Here is a 20184-nt window from a genome sequence, read left to right as displayed (position 1 = left end):
ACCCCAGTTCCTAGAAATACCTGGTTATACTACCCCAGTTCCTAGAAATACCTCTTCTCCATCTTTGCCTTGAACTCCTTGTCGACCTTCCATGCCCTATTAAAGAAGAAAAAACAAAATCAAAAATAGGCCCGTAATATGTGCATGTAGCTACTGCAGCAAGTATTACAACTGTAATGTAATCATATATCTCTCGGTTATTTCTTAGTATAATCATACTATAAAAAGTATTGATGAACGGTAGACTCCCAAGGATTAAAAAAAAAAAGAGAAAAATTCAGTGTGGAGGACTCGAACCCGTGGCCTTATGCAACCTAAGGATCACTGACCTAAACCACTTAGCCACGAAGCCAACACTAAAATTTGTGTTCTAAAAATAATCTTATTAGTGCTTGTATTGAACTGTTCGAAAAGACACGTCGAGCATGTCGAATTTCAGTTACTTTTTCTTTCACAAAGATGAAATACCTGCTACAATTGATCACATAACTGTTGTACTATATCTATTTTGCATAATAACATAAAAAGTGTAAAATCATCATTCGATGAGTAAATATGCGAGGGCATGTTTTTGTACGAAATAATATGTTTGAACCTACAGATAACCTCAATAAAGCTTTGCAACTCGATTTAATGTCAAAAGGAATCGGAAACGGGCGAAAAAAAACTGAGCTTAAATACTCGAAATGACCAAATGAGAGCGTGTTTACATGAGCTCGTGTGTTTCGGCACGTATTGCTCTTTATAAATCAATAACTTGACGTTAAGTTTGAACGATCATAACTCGGAATATGAATGGAATGCAACCGCGTTCGAGTTTATCAAACCAACCTGCCATAGAAGCAAATATGTAAGAATTGTTTAACAAACCTAAAAATCTTTTGATTATTTAGATATACTCTTCTTTATAAAGTGATTCTAGGCTGGCGCTTCATAACGATCATATCCCGAAGTGTATCCGAAGTCAAATTTTCCCAGCAAACCCCGCGGCGAATCGAATTAAAATTTATCTACTTATTAGGCTGACCTTGATATGTTGGACAAGTTTTCCACGCACAACGTCCACATACTAACTTACTTAGTCTATTGGTCTCAGGCCCTAGTCAGGGTTCTATAGGCCGTGTTTTACCAGTTCTTCCTGTTCTAATTACCTGGACTCCAGCGGGTCCCTCAGGACCTGCTTTACCAGGTCTTCCTGTTCTTATTACCTGGACTCCAGCGGGTCTCTAAGGACCGGCTTTATCAGGTCTTCCTGGTCTAATTACCTGGACTCCAGCGGGTCCCTCCGGCCCTGGTTTACCCCGGCGGCCCCGTTTGCCTTGATGTCCAAGTTTTCCTGGAAGCCCATTTTCTCCACGGTCTCCTTGCATCCCCTTTTCACCACTGTACCCTTTCGGACCTGACATTCCAGCTTTACCACGCATTCCCTGCAAATTCATGTAAAATAGGATTCGTGTGTAATATAATTGAGCTCAGGAGCACCGTCTAGCGGTAAGTGATTTACCAAAGCAGTTTTCCCCTCAAATTTTCTATGAGCTCACGTTTGAGACCATGAATTGGTGTTCTTGATTATTTGACTCTTGAAAAAATATATTTTCATTGACAATTTGCACAATTACTAATTTGTACAACTACTAATACTTTTGACACGGTTGAAGTCGAGCATATGTTTTACACTTTACCCCGCCAAATGTGCTAAACTACGTTTTCGCTAGTACGTCAAACCGTAAACCGGAAACGGCTAACCGCGGTTTGCCGTTTGCGGTTAATTCTGAAAACGCGATTCTAAATGTCTCTAATTTCTTACTGAGCCCCTCTGACCTCTGGCAAATAGCGATTGAATAGGTCCAGGCGAGGACGTAAGATTCAATAAGTCATATGGCTTGTACTTACCCTTGGTCCTCGGCGCCCTTTCAGTCCCATGGGTCCAGGATTGCCGATAGCACCCTGAAGATCAACGGCAAAAAGTGAGTTGACACATTCGTATATATACTTATTAAGAGGATATCAAAATATTCATATCAATATTCAAAAATCAGGTAATATTATTGAAAAGCCTTACCAAGACACGCGGAATTAAGATTCTAAATTGTTCTTTGGGTTGACTTATGAGGGATTTTGCGAACATCTGACATGACTAAAAAAATTAGGAGCTATCCCGGTTCCATTGAAATCGTTATCTTACCAATCTACCAGGATCTCCAGATTCACCCATCTGACCAGAGCTACCACGATACCCCTAGAAAACAATCCGTAAATGCTAATAAAACATGGCATACATATGATCATGAGTATTTTAACGCTTATTCTTTTATACAATTAGACGTCGAAGGCAATATAACCATTTGCGAACAGAATACTCTACATGTCAGCTATTTTTTATCGTCACATTTAGTGCGGGACGACGAGGACAGACAGGTTAGTTCGTCTGGAGTTATTGCGATTTTGAGTAATCTGCGAGCTCAGACCCATAAATTCCAAGCAGGGATATTCATTTTGGCTTCCGCCAGTAAAAATCCTAGAACTTTTTTCATTTGTATTTGCCTTTGATGGGTACCACACAAAATATCTCATGCAATGCGTTGACCAATCGGAGAGAACAAAACGTGTTGTTCCGTTAAAATCAAAAACCTTTCCGATATTTCAATACTATAGCATGCTAGCCCGGTAGGCGCGCGCCTACGGAATCCCCAAATCCCAGAAACGGTGGTTTCCGTATCTAAGTGCCGGATAGCAGGTTACATATAAAAACAGGAGAGGAGCTTAATTATTATGGACAACAGTCTTACCAATGCCCCACGCGGCCCACGAGGCCCAGGATTCCCACTTTCTGGCGCCTGAAAAACGGAAGAACCTGGCTGAATTTGGTATAGGGCAAAGGAAATAGTTAACACTTCCTAATAAGCGGTACTGCTTTACCCGCTCACCCACCCTCTCCCTCATAAGCGGTACTGCTGTATCCCCTCACCTCCCCCCTCATAAGTCTGGTACTGCTGTACCCCCACACCTCCGCCCTAGTCTTCCTTTATTTCTAACAGGAAATTCTCCAATTACTTAAAACAAATAGTCGAAAAAACTTCATTACCTCTATGTGACTGGCGTAATGGATGAGCGGTCTATAGACTGGGCCTTTTGCCCCAGGGTAGGATTCCATCTACAAAGATATACGCTGTCAAGTTTCAGATAATGTATACAATAGACTTTTGATATGAACAATAATGTTACGCATAATGTATACAATATACATACGATATACACAATCTTATTATTAGTTTTAGCATGACACGAGGGAAATTAAGTGATTAAATGTTAGGTTGTATTCGGCGATCACGGTTCAATGGATCAGGGCATTGCATACGCATTGTTCTTTTTATCCCTCTAAGGACCACCATATTTTCACGAACAATTCTCAAATCAAACATAGTGGATTTACATAATTGCCCTACATATCTACAGTTCATTTCTTCATCCCACAGGGATCTACTCTGGTATCTTGGCGCAGGGTCTATTCCTGCGCCAATCAGGAAGCTGCCTTCTATTTGTTTACCTGGAGGAAACTAAAAGACAAGCATCTTGGTTCTAAATTTCTCTCATACACTGATGTAGAGGGAATTTTAGAAGATTTTTTTGTCTTTTTCCTAAATTTTCCTCATTATAAATGCATGAGGGAAATTTTGAAACTAAATCTCCCTCATCATTTTTAATGCATGAGGGAAATTTAGAACCATCTACTGCTTTCAAGGGAATTTCGCTAGTAATCGTCCCTTAGAAAACAAAAGAATCCGAGGTGATCATGGTATTACACATATTATATACAATACACAATATACAGAATTATGTTACGCACAATATGAACAGTGTAGAGTAAAAGATTCTCCAACAAGGCAGCTTTTTTCAATGATAAATCAGATACACATACGATATATGGCATACGATATATTGCATACAATATACGACATACGGTATACGATAAACGGCATACGATATTCGACAAACAACATACGAATTGACCGAAAACCTACGGCTACTCCTGATGATGGCGGTCCAGGGGGGCCGCGTGGTCCACGTTGTCCGGGGTTTCCAGGGGGGCCTCGTGGTCCCCTCGGCCCCTAAGGGAGAAAAGGGTGACATCTTCCACTTCATTGTTATGGCTGGCATAATTATCAATAACAACTAGTGCATACTCACATCCGGTCCCGCAGATCCGGCAATTGCGGCCTGGGAAAGATACCACAGTGTCAGCTAAACATAATGGTGGTCCCGGATTATAATTCTAATGATGATGATCATGTGAATTTTGCTCATGTGACTCCTATCATCCCCGTTGCCATGGGTACGACGAAAAGGCCCGACAAGACACCGACACACCCAGAAGGCTGGATAATTTGCAGTCAAGAGCTTATGTTAGGAAATTTTGTGTGAAATAGGATTTTTGTTGACATATATAAATTTTGATAGTTTTCCGAACTTTTCTGGTGCAAAGGTACATTTTTTAAAAACAAATTGATAACTTGTGAATTTTATAAGACTTTCTCAAGTAACTTTAGCGAAATTTCGAAATTGTCATTTGGAACGCTAATCAAAAGGGAGAACATGGACTAAAGAGAGTAAATCGGCGGTACACAAAAGAGCCGACTTGAAATGAAAAGCAAAAAAGCATCTGGTCCTTTAAACAAAAAAGCAAAAGAGGCCTCCCGGCAGAGGACCAGGTCTATATGCTACAAAACGGTGCCCTTATTTTTGTGGTATGCCCTTATATTTTGTGGCATTTGTTGATTTTTGTTCACTTACTCCTGAGGGTCCTGGCGGTCCGGGGTAACCAGGAGGACCTCGAGGTCCAGGTGGCCCATCTGGTCCAATGACAACAAGCTCCTGGAGTGGAAAACAACAACAATATTGTAAAAAATACACCTTTCTTAAGTTAAGGAGAAATTTATTTATTTCACAGCTCTAAGTTAAAAACACTTTGCTGTGGACGTATTTCTACCACGTTTTCCAAGTTGAGAGAAAGGAAAACTTTAGTAATAGCTCGAAAAGCTTTAAGCATGCGCTTTAAGTAACGTAGACGGTCCATACAGACTTCCAATCAGTGAATCAATGAAAACGCCCGTCCTAAAGGTAAGCAAGTTTTCCAAACATCTGCCATTCGAGTTCGAGGTTTGGGCGGTCGAAATATATAATAGATATTTAATGGTTTTTAAAGTTTGGGTTTTGGCTGATGCATCAGGGGATGAATAGCTACGAGTCTATATGGATAATAATCCTTAAGGGATTCTACATACCTTTTGTGCAGGCCCTGGAGTGGGGGGTGCCTCAGTGATTGGCTCAGGAGTCGGAGCTGAGGTGGGAGCCTCAGTGATTGGCTCAGGAGTCGGAGCTGAGGTGGGAGCCTCAGTGATTGGCTCCGGAGTCGGAGCTGAGGTGGGAGCCTCAGTGATTGGCTCAGGGTCCGGTTCTGCGAGAGAGGAAAGCACGCCTAAACACTACAAAGAGAACTCTCCTACCAGATGAAACCCATTAAAACCTTTGGTTATGGCAATTGTAACAAACCAGGTCAGAAATTGGCGGCGGGAGGTGTGTGTGGAAAATATAATAAAAAAAGTCACAACCTTACACAGGGAGCTCACCATCTACAGTTTGGTTAAAGTCACTCTAACCGAGACCGCTAACCAATTCATCCCTTGTCTCTTTTTACTAGGTATGTCGTTACATGTAGGGGTAAGCTACCTGTGCTATATATGGCCTACAAACAAGAACTAAAAGCCGTATACGACTCACAAACAAGGACTAAAAAACCGTATGGCTCACAAACAAGGACTAAAACCGTATATGACTCACAGACAAGGACTAAAAACCGTATATCATATAAGGTTTTTAGTCCTTGTCTGTGAGCCATATAATATGGTTCACAAACAAGAACTGAAAAACCGAATAATGTCTAAAAAAAGGACTTAAGACCGTATATGGCTAAAAAAGGCTCAAAACCGTATATGGCTAACAAAAAAGGACTAAAACGTATATGGCTCAAAAAGGACTAAAAACCGTATATGGTTAACAAAAAAAGAACTAAAATCTTTCAAGCTTGCGTGATCATCGAATTACTGTTTTTCTACACCTATGTAAACTATACAAAGATTTACTCATCTCAATACATGTTTAAATTTCATGTTTCTAAACCCCAAGGGCGATTAATCATTAAGGATATACAGCTAGATTTTGACCTCGACACACCTACACACAGTTTCCCACAGCCGTCTGAACAGCATTTCTCGGAAAAAGGACAATCGGCATCCGTCAAACACTCGTTGTCTGGAGTTGGGGGGCATTCCAGTGGCGGAGGGGCTTTGGGACACACCCCGGGTCGCTGCTCTGTAACAAGATCAACATTCTCATTAGAAGCAGGTAAACATTGCTATCAGAGGCATGTTAACATTGCCATTGGAAGTACGATAACATTGACATCAGAAGCATGCCATTATATTAAGATGACAAGTATAGCCCCCAGTTGGAATCTACTGCGCTCAAGCACGGAATCTACAGGAGTGGATTGAATTGAGTAGGTTTGAATAGATAGCAGGGAAAGGCTGGGGTTGGTGATATATATCAAACAGAAAGCATTTTGTTTTGATACAGATCCCTGCTCAGTTAATTATTAGTATGTATTCACTTTTGACAACCACACTTGGCACGGCAAATGCCATGGAGGGGTCAAAAGGTGCAACGATGCTGTACCTCATGTAACTTTAGGTTTCTGGTAACATACATGCCAACACTCCGGGTTTTTTTTTTGTTAATCTCCGGTTGAAAAATTGACATCCGGTTTTCTCCTTTTTTTAAAATTTTCTCCGTTTTTTTTTATTTGTAACAAACAATATTTAGTTACAAAAGGATAAAAAGAGTTTATTTTCAATAGTTAATATATGTACTTATCTATTTACATCAAAATAAAAAAATGAATAATGATCACTGAATACTTTATTATGAGATTGTGTTTAAATATTACATCTGATATTTTTAAATTACATAATGTGTAAATAAAAATACTTTACATTGTTGTTGTTTTTGTTGTGTTGGCAGATCCCTCTATTGGCAAAAATCGGAATTAAAACTTCAAATTGCACCTGAAGTCAAAATCTCCGATTTCATAACTTTGGATGTTGGCATGTTGTGGTAATAAAATAAAATGACATATTTCAGTTAATGCATTTACCTTTCTAGCACATTTGGGGTCTTTGGAAAATTTTCAACAGCAATATTACTTTCGTTAATCTCAACGCTCTACAAGTGAAGCACTCATTTATTATAGGGCCTCCACGATATCTGAGTCCTAGTTGTCTTCTGAATCCGACGAAGCTTTGTTGTTTTTTTCGGGCCGTAACAACGGCCAACGCCAATTTGGCATCACACTTTTTGTTTCTCGTTTTAGGCGCACGGAAAGGAGCTGTTGCCATCTTGGCGGTTTGGCAATTATTTAATTTGAATTTTGGCATTCTATTCCGAAATTTACATTCGATTTGTTGTTTTTCGCTCATGCACCTTATTTTCTCTAGGGGCGTACCGCATTTCGGAATGCGATCCATAATTACCAAATTACATTCACTCTAATGAATTCCAGTAACAAAAAGGATAAATAAAGTACTCGCGTCTCAGTTGCTCATTGTCTATATTTTAATTATTCACTATATACATTTCGTTGTAAGTTTGACAATCTACTTTTATGAGTTAACCGCGCGCGAGTCTTCATGTTTTCCCGCCTTTTGGAATCGATCGATAAGCTAATCGATATTCACGCGAAAGCGGAAGTTGATCTGTTTTCTCGTCACACAAAATTAAAAAAAAAGCAATATGATAAAACTTGGGATAGCAAGTGTGTACCTAACATTTGCTACTGTTACGATAATGTATCTGTCGAGTTATTATCGGTAGCAAGTGTGATCATCCGTGAGTAGACGACGGGTGTTAAAGGGTTAAATAAACCCCAGGTGGAGCAAACAAGTATGGGTCATCATCTGTGCTTTTTAAGCAAGTCGAATGAGCTTGGGGCCCGTGCGACTTAATAATTATCACAGTATGTACAATTCATTATCTTCATTGATAGCAAATTGCTTAGTGCTTTATGTGGGGAGATTAATGTGCTGTGCGGAGATTTCATTTGAACTGAAAAAAGGTCTATTCTAGCAGGGTACGACACGATGATGTTCATTAGCGCTGGCATATCATAACCCTTGGAATTTTGTCTTCGCACCAGTGTCTATGACCAAGAATTCCAAAACCTACATCACACCGCGAAACTCAAAGAAACCATTATTTAATTCTTAACCTGAAAGTCAATTTACTCGTCTACAGAGAGTAATATCGTTTGAGAATATCGTTCTAGAGGAAAATATTAAGTTTCGCCATACGTCCTCTAAAAATGAACCATTTATAGCATGTATGTGAATATTTAGAATGTCATTAGCCCAAGGTTTGTTATTCTCTGATTCCAGTAACAATCCAGTTGTTACTTGACCATCTCTTAGTGTCTTAGTAATTTAGTTCGTGTGTTGCTTGATGACATTCGGCTAATGACAGAGAAAGTTCTGTGCTGATTATATACAGTAATCCGCGCGCGGATGCCTCCAAGCTCAATTGCCTGTTTGCGTACTGACTCGGAATACAGGGCTTTTCGCCTATTCATGTGTACTCTTCCATTTTAAAGATGTTCGTGACCTTGCGTCGACTGCTGCAATAGGATACAATCGAGCAACGACATCAAAGAGATGTACTCACGGGCAGAGACAAGTCGTCCAAATATCGCGAGTAGACCAACCACGAGAACCACTCGATAACTTAACATCTTCTGTCCAGCCAAGCGCGATCAAAGCCTTGGATTTACGAGACGGCTGGATTGCAGAGTCCAAACGTGCTGGAGCACAACTCGCATGCGAAAATGCGGCGCTTGTAACGCCAACTTGCACCCCAGACGACCGGGAGTAATGTTTATCGCTAACAAAGGTCCTGTGTGCTAGACGTGTAATTTGAGTTTATTACTAACCCCGGTGCCACTGATTAACATATTCCGCTATACGGGAGATATGCTAGCGGGAAAATTCATGTCATTACTTTTATGGTGTTTCTAGTTACTAGATCGAAAACCCCCTGGAGGAAAATTTGGTTATTGTTATCGGTTAAATCGGATAAATCTTTCACTGCGCAACGCTTTAAATTTTTAAAAATGATAGCTTTGATTTTGTCGGCGGAAGTGACCATTTATCAGCTATGAAACTCTTTTGATTTGATTATATCGATTTCTTTAAACACACATCACGCACACAAAACGCACAAAGGATTTCACACATCTAAAGACATGGGAACGGAGAGGTAAAACATGGGAGCGAAACGGGGAAGTTCAAAACATGGGAACATGGGAGGGGGGTAGACACGGGACCGAAACGGTGGGGGGGGGGGGGGCAGTTTAAGACATGAGAACAAGAGGGATTGGGGAGTTAAAAACATGGGAACGGAGGGGGTAGGCATGGGACCGAAACAGTGGGGGGGGGGGGGCAGTTTAAGACATGAGAACGAAGGGGAGGGTTGGGGACCGGTGTCTTTCCCCATTCCTCGCTAGATTGCACAAGAATAGAAATGTTATACCAAAAGCGCCAATAGTTGCGCTGTCTAAAGTCAACGTTTACAGTTTCAGTTCAACAAGATGGTAGTTGCACAATTATATGGAAATATAGTTTATTCAAATGTACAGATGTCACTTTCGCAACACAAAGTCATCTGTACCACGCGTCATACGCGTGCAGACAAATGGACCTGAAATGGTCAACTATATACAAAAGCACACTTATAAAACACAATTTTACTAGAAACAGTGCGAGACTGAGGGTAACTCAAGTCGAGAGCGAAAGCACTAGTGCAACCCTTCTCTGTCTCAACACGACCGGGTCCACTAAAGATCTAAGGTACAGCTTGGATACCAAGATTGACGAATGGAGACCAGGCTCTGCTTCCTGGACGCTAAAAAGGACGGGGCAATCATAGAAGTCGGGTCGCGTGCGCTCGGTAGTCTCTACGAGTTTCAGGAGAGATACTGGTAGCAAGCAGGTGAGCGGGTCACCAGGTGCTGCTGATAGCGAGTTCTGCCCCGCGTCCCAGTGCGCATGCTGCAAGGCCAGTCCGCGGATGAAGATTCCTGACCCTTCTTGAGGCGGGGAGGTCGGCATGAAGTCTTCCGCCATTACCTGTAGTACGCACAATCACATGTCACACTCACTTACATCATGTCACGCAATCATGCATCACAACACCCGCACTCACATCATGTCACGCAATCATGCATCACAACACCCGCACTTACATCATGTCGCGCAATCATGCATCATAGCACCCACACTTTCATCATGTCATACAATCATGCATCATAACACCCGCACTAAATTAAATCATGTCATACAATCATGCATCATAGCACCCACACTTACATCATGTCACGCAATCATGCATCATAACACCCGCACTTACATCATGTCATACAATCATGCATCATAGCACCCGCACTTACATCATGTCACGCAATCATGCATCATAACACCCGCACTTACATAATGTCACGCAATCATGCATCATAGCACCCACACTTTCATCATGTCATACAATCATGCATCATAACACCCGCACTTACATAATGTCACGCAATCATGCATCATAGCACCCACACTTTCATCATGTCATACAATCATGCATCATAGCACCCGCACTTACATCATGTCATACAATCATGCATCATAGCACCCACACTACATCATGTCACGCAATCATGCATCATAACACCCGCACTTACATAATGTCACGCAATCATGCATCATAGCACCCACACTTTCATCATGTCATACAATCATGCATCATAGCACCCGCACTTACATCATGTCATACAATCATGCATCATAGCACCCGCACTTACATCATGTCATACAATCATGCATCATAGCACCCGCACTTACATCATGTCATACAATCATGCATCATAGCACCCGCACTTACATCATGTCATACAATCATGCATCATAGCACCCGCACTTACATCATGTCATACAATCATGCATCATAGCACCCGCACTTACATCATGTCATACAATCATGCATCATAGCACCCGCACTTACATCATGTCATACAATCATGCATCATAGCACCCGCACTTACATCATGTCATACAATCATGCATCATAGCACCCACACTTACATAATGTCACGCAATCATGCATCATAGCACCCACACTTACACCATTTCACATAATCATGCACCATAACACCCTCACTTACATCATGTCACGCAATTATGCATCATAGCACCCGCACTTACATCATGTCACGCAATCATGCATCATAGCACCTAAACTTGCACCATGTCACACAATCATGCATCATAGCACCCACACTTACACCATTTCACATAATCATGCACCATAACACCCTCACTTACATCATGTCACGCAATCATGCATCATAACACCCGCACTTACATCATGTCACACTTACATCATATTATTTTCTGATATTACTATTATTTCATGCCGTTTACTCTCTAAGTCATGTTCAATTCAACGGGGTTAGCTATACAAATCGATGTTCTCTTAATCAATGTAATATTTCACATAATAATTTGAATATATTTATTAGAAAAGCTTATCTGTTGATAACACTTTTTTCTAATTAACATTTTAGATATTATAATACAAAATGAGACTGCATTAGAGATATCAAGAATTGATTATAACCTAAGTATGCAGCGGACAAGTAGAACTCACTACTACTTTCCGCAGCAAATTTCTTCGCAGCAAAATGCGTGTAACATGGCGCGTTTGATTTGACAAGTCGAAGCCAAAAAGTGTGCTTGTGACACGGACGCGAGTGTTACCTCAAGCTCATACGCAAGTCCCTGCGGCTGTTGGGAGGTCCCTGCGGCGTGATCCATCAGAACACAGGACAGGAAGGCCTGCGCATGCGCGAACACCGCCACGTTATACACACAGGGGGGTGCCCCAGTAACATAAGACACCAAAGTCTGGACTCGGGAGTGCAAAGAAAGCAGCCATGGAGCTAGCAGGCACCCCCCTGGAATACGGCTACGCCAGATGGGCGGAACGAGCCGGTTGAGGAGGAATGTGGCGAGGCTGTACAGGGATGGAGTCAAGGCGACGCGACCTTCGAATGCGCTTATCACAAGATCCAGCTCTTCCAGGAACTCGCTCAACGCCTGCGTTAGGTAGAAAGCAACTTGTTAGTATTACTCGCTCATCGCCTGTTAGGCATAAAGTAACTTGTTAATATAACTCGCTCATCACTTGTTAGGTATGAAGCAACTCGTTAGTAAAACACATCGAATTTTCAATATAGAGGAACTCGCCAATCCCGTCATTTTCTCTGTGCGGTAGCTAAAAACTGGGGGAGGGGGGGGGGGAAGAAGTGTAGGACGGTTGCTGCTATATCTTACCGAGGTGAAATACTCAAGTTCTTGGGTCAAGAAGAACGCCAAGGTGCTTTGGCCTGAAGTGGTCTCAGGTGGATTTGTGATCATACCAGGAGCCAAAGAGTCGGCGAGCAGAGAGTGGGCCTCGCGCAGAAGAATCATGTCCTTCTCAAGATTTAAAGAAGGAGCAGTAGCAGGCTGGGTATTTCTTTGAAGAGTCCGGATAAACGCCCTGACAATTAGAGACACAGTCAGCACAAAACAAACATACAAACAAACAAACAAACACACAATAGAGGCCAACACAGTCAGCTAGTGAGCAACGCCAGTAAACACAGTCAGCAAACACACAATAGCAGACAACACAGTCAGCAAACACACAATGGTAGTCAACACAGTCAGGAAACACACAATGGCAGTCAACACAGTCAGCAAACACACAATGGCAGACAACACAGTCAGCAAACACACAATGGCAGTCAACACAGTCAGCAAACACACAATGGCAGTCAACACAGTCAGCAAACACACAATGGCAGTCAACACAGTCAGCAAACACACAATGGCAGTCAACATAGTCAGCAAACACACAATAGCAGCCAACACAGTCAGCAAACACAAAATAGCAGTCATCTCAGTCAGGAAGCACAAAATAGCAGTCATCTCAGTCAGGAAGCACACAATAGCAGCCAAAACAGTCAGCAAACACACAATAGCAGTTATCACAGTCAGCAAACACACAATAGCAGTCAACACAGTCAGCAAACACACAATAGAAGCCAACACAGTCAGCAAACACACAATAGAAGCCAACACAGTCAGCAAAGACACAATAACAGCCAACATAGCTAGAGCACATATTCGCTAACAGTCTTCGAGCGCACAACGCCAGTCAACAAAGTCAGCAACCACACAATTAGCAGTCTACATAGTCTGCTAATTCACATCTCCAGTCGAAATCAACACCAACCACCAAGAGCCAACAAACAACACTGTACTAAGCGAAACTCTCACCCGCTATCGCTATGGAGACGCTGTGTGTACGAAAGGTCAGTTAGGCCCAGCTGCTGCACCGTCAGATGCTCTGGAATTTCCTGCAAGTACTCTTCCACTGTCTGTCCTTCCATGTGGGATGATCCTGTCAGCGTCTACACAAATAATCGAAACAGGAAATTTCGAATAACATTGAAAAAATGTTCACTAACCCTACAAGGTGCTGTTAGTGCATAAGCGATGACGTTCTGGTGTACGTAAAGTTACAGAACAACCTACATATGGATGGTAAATTTAAAAAAAAAGTCAAAATAATTTTAAACTGAATAGAAATCACAAAATGTATGGAGCGTGTCAGTATTACCTGTATAAACCCCGGAGAACAAACTTTCTGAGCGACTGACATTACGGCCTCAAAATCAAGCCTGTCAGTCACGTGACCAGCATACGCCACCGCGGCGAGACCCTGCTCTAGCGCTTTCGAGGTCAGCTCGTGATCATTTATGAGGCATGCGAACGACAAGTACCGCAACATGTCCACCCCAGCCCGTAGGTCTGCTATAGTCCTGAAAACAAAATTATATATAGAATTAAGGAACAACGATAAATGTATGGTGAATTTGCCTATCTAAGCGCTAGTCCTTCCAAAGGAGTGACAGATAAAATCTGACACCAAAATACAAGGGGGACATTTCCATCATAAACACACCAACATACACTACAAAACACACATCAACTTAATCCCTTGGCTACAGGCTCAACTCCAAGAGTATTGGGTACGTCCCAAAGGTAGTGTTGTATTGGATAGATTGGGTACATACCAAGGATAGTGTTGTATTGGGTACATACCAAGGATAGTGTTGTATTGGGTACATACCAAGGATAGTGTTGTATTGGGTACATACCAAGGATAGTGTTGTATTGGGTACATACCAAGGATAGTGTTGTATTGGGTACATACCAAGGATAGTGTTGTATTGGGTACATACCAAGGATAGTGTTGTATTGGGTACATACCAAGGATAGTGTTGTATTGGGTACATACCAAGGGTAGTGTTGTATTGGGTACATACCAAGGATAGTGTTGTATTGGGTACATACCAAGGATAGTGTTGTATTGGGTACATACCAAGGATAGTGTTGTATTGGGTACATACCAAGGGTAGTGTTGTATTTGGTACATACAAAGGGTAGTGTTGTATTGGGTACATACCAAGGATAGTGTTGTATTGGGTACATACCAAGGATAGTGTTGTATTGGGTACATACCAAGGATAGTGTTGTATTGGGTACATACCAAGGATAGTGTTGTATTGGGTACATACCAAGGATAGTGTTGTATTGGGTACATACCAAGGGTAGTGTTGTATTGGGTACATACCAAGGATAGTGTTGTATTGGGTACATACCAAGGATAGTGTTGTATTGGGTACATACCAAGGATAGTGTTGTATTGGGTACATACCAAGGGTAGTGTTGTATTTGGTACATACCAAGGGTAGTGTTGTATTGGGTACATACCAAGGGTAGTGTTGTATTTGGTACATACCAAGGGTAGTGTTGTATTGGGTACATACCAAGGATATTGTTGTATTGGGTACATACCAAGGATAGTGTTGTATTGGGTACATACCAAGGATAGTGTTGTATTGGGTACATACCAAGGGTAGTGTTGTATTGGGTACATACTAAGGATAGTGTTGTATTGGGTACATACCAAGGGTAGTGTTGTATTTGGTACATACCAAGGGTAGTGTCGTATTGGGTACATACCAAGGATAGTGTTGTATTGGGTACATACCAAGGATAGTGTTGTATTGGGTACATACCAAGGATAGTGTTGTATTGGGTACAGACCAAGGATAGTGTTGTATTGGGTACATACCAAGGATAGTGTTGTATTGGGTACATACCAAGGATAGTGTTGTATTGGGTACATACCAAGGATAGTGTTGTATTGGGTACATACCAAGGATAGTGTTGTATTGGGTACATACCAAGGATAGTGTTGTATTGGGTACATACAAAGGGTAGTGTTGTATTTGGTACATACAAAGGGTAGTGTTGTATTGGGTACATACCAAGGGTAGTGTTTTATTGGGTACATACCAAGGATAGTGTTGTATTGGGTACATACCAAGGATAGTGTTGTATTGGGTACGTACCAAGGATAGTGTTGTATTGGGTACATACCAAGGATAGTGTTGTATTGGGTACATACCAAGGATAGTGTTGTATTGGGTACATACCAAGGATAGTGTTGTATTGGGTACATACCAAGGGTAGTGTTGTATTGGGTACATACCAAGGATAGTGTTGTATTGGGTACATACCAAGGATAGTGTTGTATTGGGTACATACCAAGGATAGTGTTGTATTGGGTACATACCAAGGGTAGTGTTGTATTGGGTACATACCAAGGGTAGTGTTGTATTGGGTACATACCAAGGGTAGTGTTGTATTTGGTACATACCAAGGGTAGTGTTGTATTTGGTACATTCCAAGGATATTGTTGTATTGGGTACATACCAAGGGTAGTGTTGTATTTGGTACATACAAAGGGTAGTGTTGTATTTGGTACATTCCAAGGATAGTGTTGTATTTGGTACATACAAAGGGTAGTGTTGTATTTGGTACATTCCAAGGATAGTGTTGTATTGGGTACATACCAAGGATAGTGTTGTATTGGGTACATACCAAGGGTAGTGTTGTATTGGGTACATACCAAGGATAGTGTTGTATTGGGTACATACCAAGGGTAGTGTTGTATTTGGTACATTCCAAGGATATTGTTGTATTGGGTACATACCAAGGGTAGTGTTGTATTTGGTACATACCAAGGGTAGTGTTGTATTGGGTACATACCAAGGATAGTGTTGTATTGGGTACATACCAAGGGTAGTGTTGTATTGGGTACATACCAAGGATAGTGTTGTATTGGGTACATACCAAGGATATTGTTGTATTGGGTACATACCAAGGATAGTGTTGTATTGGGTACATTCCAAGGATATTGTTGCATTGGGTACATACCAAGGGTAGTGTTGTATTGGGTACATACTAAGGATAGTGTTGTATTGGGTACATACCAAGGGTAGTGTTGTATTTGGTACATACCAAGGGTAGTGTTGTATTTGGTACATACCAAGGGTAGTGTTGTATTGGGTACATACCAAGGGTAGTGTTGTATTGGGTACATACCAAGGATAGTGTTGTATTGGGTACATACCAAGGGTAGTGTCGTATTGGGTACATACCAAGGATAGTGTTGTATTGGGTACATACCAAGGATAGTGTTGTATTGGGTACATACCAAGGATAGTGTTGTATTGGGTACATACCAAGGATAGTGTTGTATTGGGTACATACCAAGGATAGTGTTGTATTGGGTACATACCAAGGATAGTGTTGTATTGGGAACATACCAAGGATAGTGTTGTATTGGGTACATACCAAGGATAGTGTTGTATTGGGTACATACCAAGGATAGTGTTGTATTGGGTACATACCAAGGATAGTGTTGTATTGGGTACATACCAAGGATAGTGTTGTATTGGGTACATACCAAGGGTAGTGTTGTATTTGGTACATACCAAGGATAGTGTTGTATTGGGTACATACCAAGGATAGTGTTGTTTAAAGGCAGCAACTCCATGACTGCGGCGAGACAGAAGGAATGAGTGCAACAGAGCGAGCGAGTAGATTGCTGGGAGTGGCACGTTGCTCTGAGGAAATAGACCAGTAATAGAATAAGTATAATTATACTATATGGTAATAGAAGCGCTAACTAATCAGCAGAAAAGTCATATTTTGTTTAAGAATTTATCCCTTTTGCAAAATTAGCAAAAAAACTGGGATGAACTGATTTCAAATATAAACATAAAGCAAAATTTGTATCTTATTTTACACAACAACTTTATTCATAATTATGAAGAGTGAAATTTTTAGGATTTCCGAGTAATCAAATATATATCACTTGGCATAGCTCGCTATGCCTTCCAGCAAGTCGATAACATGTATTTTAGCTCTACTCGCTATGCCTTCCAGCAAGTCGATAACATGTATTTTAGCTCTACTCGCTATGCCTTCCAGCAAGTCGATAACATGTATTTTAGCTCTACAAAGGTAAAAGTGGTGATTAGTTTGCGAGATAGATAGCGATACGTTTCCGTTGTTTCATGAAATTGGATAAACCATACAAATGCATGGATTTTCCAAGTTTACCGGTGAGTGGAATATCTTGTGGACCGATCTTTTTTAAGATCTTAGTCACAGAGAGTTCCTCTTAAGTATCCTTAAGCAAGTTTAAAATCAAAATAGATTTTATTTACTTGTTTACTTCGCGTAACTCTGGACATAACCCTTGCAATACCCTTAAATAGCTTACCTTGATCATGCCATCTTGCTTTTTCCATGTGGGAGACCAACTAACCAACTCTTCCGCAACATCTCTACAAGCACTTTGCATGCGTTCACGGACATTACACTTCCGCTCGCAAGCAAGCTTGAGCCCACGGTGTATTACAAGAGCAGGCAGTGGTGCGCCCTCTCCTGGTCGCGTTATTATCCACAGACGAAAGTCAGGATGAACCTCGGGGGGAGGGGGTGCAGTGCTGAATCTGGAAGTCCTGCCTTTATCAGAGTTAGAGTCAAGTTCTCCTTCGAGCTCCTCCACTCGCTCAGCATTCGTTAGTTGCTACGAAAGAGGGACATATATAAGCGAAAATGATTTTCTAAAGCTACTATAAAGCTATGAATCACAAGAGAAACGATAGTTGTGAAACATATCAAGCGTGCAAAACAGAATACAATGTAGACTGACCGTAAGGCGTGGCCGTGTAACATATCAAGCGTACAAAACAGAACAATGTAGACTCACCAGTAAGGCGGGGCAAGTAACATATTAAGCGTACAAAACAAAACAATGCAGACTGACCAGTAAGGCGTGGCCGTGTAACATATTAAGCGTACAAAACAGAACAATGTAGACTGACCAGTAAGGCGTGGCCGTGTAACATATTAAGCGTACAAAACAGAACAATGTAGACTGACCAGTAAGGCGTGGCCGTGTAACATATTAAGCGTACAAAACAGAACAATGTAGACTGACCAGTAAGGCATGGCCGTGTAACATATCAAGCGTACAAAACAGAACAATGTAGACTGACCAGTAAGGCGTGGCCGTGTAACATATTAAGCGTACAAAACAGAACAATGTAGACTTACGAGTAAGGCGTGGCCGTGTAACATATCAAGCGTACAAAACAGAACAATGTAGACTGACCAGTAAGGCGTGGCCGTGTAACATATTAAGCGTACAAAACAGAACAATGTAGACTGACCAGTAAGGCATGGCCATTTAACATATTAAGCGTACAAAACAGAACAATGTAGATTGACCAGTAAGGCGTGGCCGTGTAACATATTAAGCTTACACAACAGAACAATGTAGACTCATAAGTAAGGCGTGGCCGTGTTACATATTAAGCGTAACAAAAACAGAACAATGTAGACTCACCAGCAAGGCGTGGCCGTGTAACATATTAAGCTTACACAACAGAACAATGTATACGGACCGTAAGGCGTGGCCGTGTTACATAATAAGCTTACACAACAGAACAATGTATACTGACCGTAAGGCGTGGCCGTGTTACATATCAAGCGTAACAAAAACAGAACAATGTAGACTGACCAGTAAGGCGTGGCCGTGTTACATATTAAGCTTACACAACAGAACAATGTAGACTGACCAGTAAGGCGTGGCCGTGTAACATATTAAGCGTACAAAACAGGACAATGTAGACTCACCAGTAAGGCGTGGCCGTGTAACATATCAAGCGTACAAAACAGAACAATGTAGACTGACCAGTAAGGCGTGGCCGTGTAACATAATAAGCGTACAAAACAGAACACAGTGTATACTGACCAGTAAGGCGTGGCCGTGTTACATATTAAGCTTACACAACAGAACAATGTAGACTGACCAGTAAGGCGTGGCCGTGTTACATATTAAGCTTACACAACAGAACAATGTAGACTCACCAGTAAGGCGTGGACAAGTCCGTAAGGCCAGTGGTCGGCAAGGTGTGCATTCTGAAGTATCACCCAGTTTCCTTCGTCCATACCGCGGCGCAGTGCGGAAATAGCCACAGGCATCTGGGATCTCTCGCCCAGACACACTGTGATGGTGGTGTTCTCTTTGCCGTACTCCCTGGCCAACACACGGACCTCACTGCATGGGTCTGAGGACGATGGATAGCATTATTATTATTATTATGGAACTCAAACTTGGATTACCCAAACTCCCCGCGAACTAGAATTAGGTTTGTTTCCTCTAGGTACTATCACGTATTTTCTCTTCCTCACTCCACCTCTTTCTTTTTTATCGGGCTCATTTTCGCAGCTCGCTAGTCCCCAAGCTCTATGCCCTAATTCCACATAGCTACGTGAAGTAGTCTTCCTTTGCTTAGTACACCTTTCAAACTAATGCCGCTTTAGCTTTTTAACGTTCATATATCTCACAAAACCGCTGAGTACATAGGCCGGATCCTTATGCAGAGATGACCAATCTTGTACAAGCCTCCGCTCCCCACCCATGCAGCCTATTATTGACTAGGGGGCGCCGCAGATGTCTCAGACAAAGGCGGGATTCCTGTTGAGTCCAACACAGGGTGACCGGAATTTAATGGCCGTCGCTTTCGTTTCGATCTAAATGGTTTCCTAATTCCAAGGGAGT

General features: G+C 41.7%; 2 protein-coding genes and 1 long non-coding RNA gene across 21 annotated transcripts in view; 1 reads left to right on the top strand and 2 right to left on the bottom strand.

Moving 5' to 3' along the window:
- Nucleotides 1-9115, bottom strand: part of LOC5521788 (collagen alpha-1(II) chain) — a 46315-nt gene extending 37200 nt beyond the window's left edge. For 6 of the 13 annotated variants that reach the window (XM_048723224.1, XM_048723230.1, XM_048723223.1 and 3 more), the window contains exons 1-12: nt 8770-9115; nt 6232-6369; nt 5283-5455; nt 4792-4872; nt 4189-4218; nt 4023-4109; nt 3086-3154; nt 2790-2837; nt 2186-2239; nt 1894-1947; nt 1266-1427; nt 52-96 (exon numbers count right to left, since the gene is read on the bottom strand). In XM_048723224.1, the coding sequence (XP_048579181.1) occupies nt 52-96; nt 1266-1427; nt 1894-1947; nt 2186-2239; nt 2790-2837; nt 3086-3154; nt 4023-4109; nt 4189-4218; nt 4792-4872; nt 5283-5455; nt 6232-6369; nt 8770-8836 (1008 nt within the window). In that variant the 5' untranslated portion in view covers nt 8837-9115. Of the gene's footprint in view, nt 1-51; nt 97-1151; nt 1175-1265; nt 1428-1893; nt 1948-2185; nt 2240-2789; nt 2838-3085; nt 3155-4022; nt 4110-4188; nt 4219-4791; nt 4873-5282; nt 5456-6231; nt 6370-8769 lie in introns of those variants that run through there. The other 7 variants (XM_048723233.1, XM_048723226.1, XM_048723228.1 and 4 more) reach the window with 5 other exon arrangements.
- LOC116604460 lies at nt 7805-9149 on the top strand. The gene is made up of 2 exons (XR_004291065.2): nt 7805-8068; nt 8699-9149. It is a non-coding gene; the product is annotated as an uncharacterized LOC116604460 (long non-coding RNA).
- Nucleotides 9150-9706: 557 nt separating this feature from the next.
- LOC5521680 (dynein heavy chain domain-containing protein 1) overlaps nt 9707-20184 on the bottom strand; it is a 73394-nt gene continuing 62916 nt past the window's right edge. For all 7 annotated transcript variants that reach the window (XM_048724325.1, XM_048724326.1, XM_048724323.1 and 4 more), the window contains 8 exons: nt 19491-19690; nt 17836-18144; nt 17070-17173; nt 13813-14014; nt 13470-13603; nt 12480-12687; nt 11904-12242; nt 9707-10229 (listed from right to left, as the gene is read on the bottom strand). In XM_048724325.1, coding sequence (XP_048580282.1) covers nt 9879-10229; nt 11904-12242; nt 12480-12687; nt 13470-13603; nt 13813-14014; nt 17070-17173; nt 17836-18144; nt 19491-19690 — 1847 coding nt within the window. In that variant the 3' untranslated portion in view covers nt 9707-9878. The remainder of the gene's footprint in view (nt 10230-11903; nt 12243-12479; nt 12688-13469; nt 13604-13812; nt 14015-17069; nt 17174-17835; nt 18145-19490; nt 19691-20184) is intronic.

Source organism: Nematostella vectensis, chromosome 2, assembly GCF_932526225.1.
Source record: "Nematostella vectensis chromosome 2, jaNemVect1.1, whole genome shotgun sequence".
Lineage (NCBI taxonomy): Eukaryota > Metazoa > Cnidaria > Anthozoa > Actiniaria > Edwardsiidae > Nematostella > Nematostella vectensis.
The sequence above is the reverse complement of the archived record's forward strand: the minus strand, read 5'-3'. Positions and strand labels throughout refer to the sequence as shown.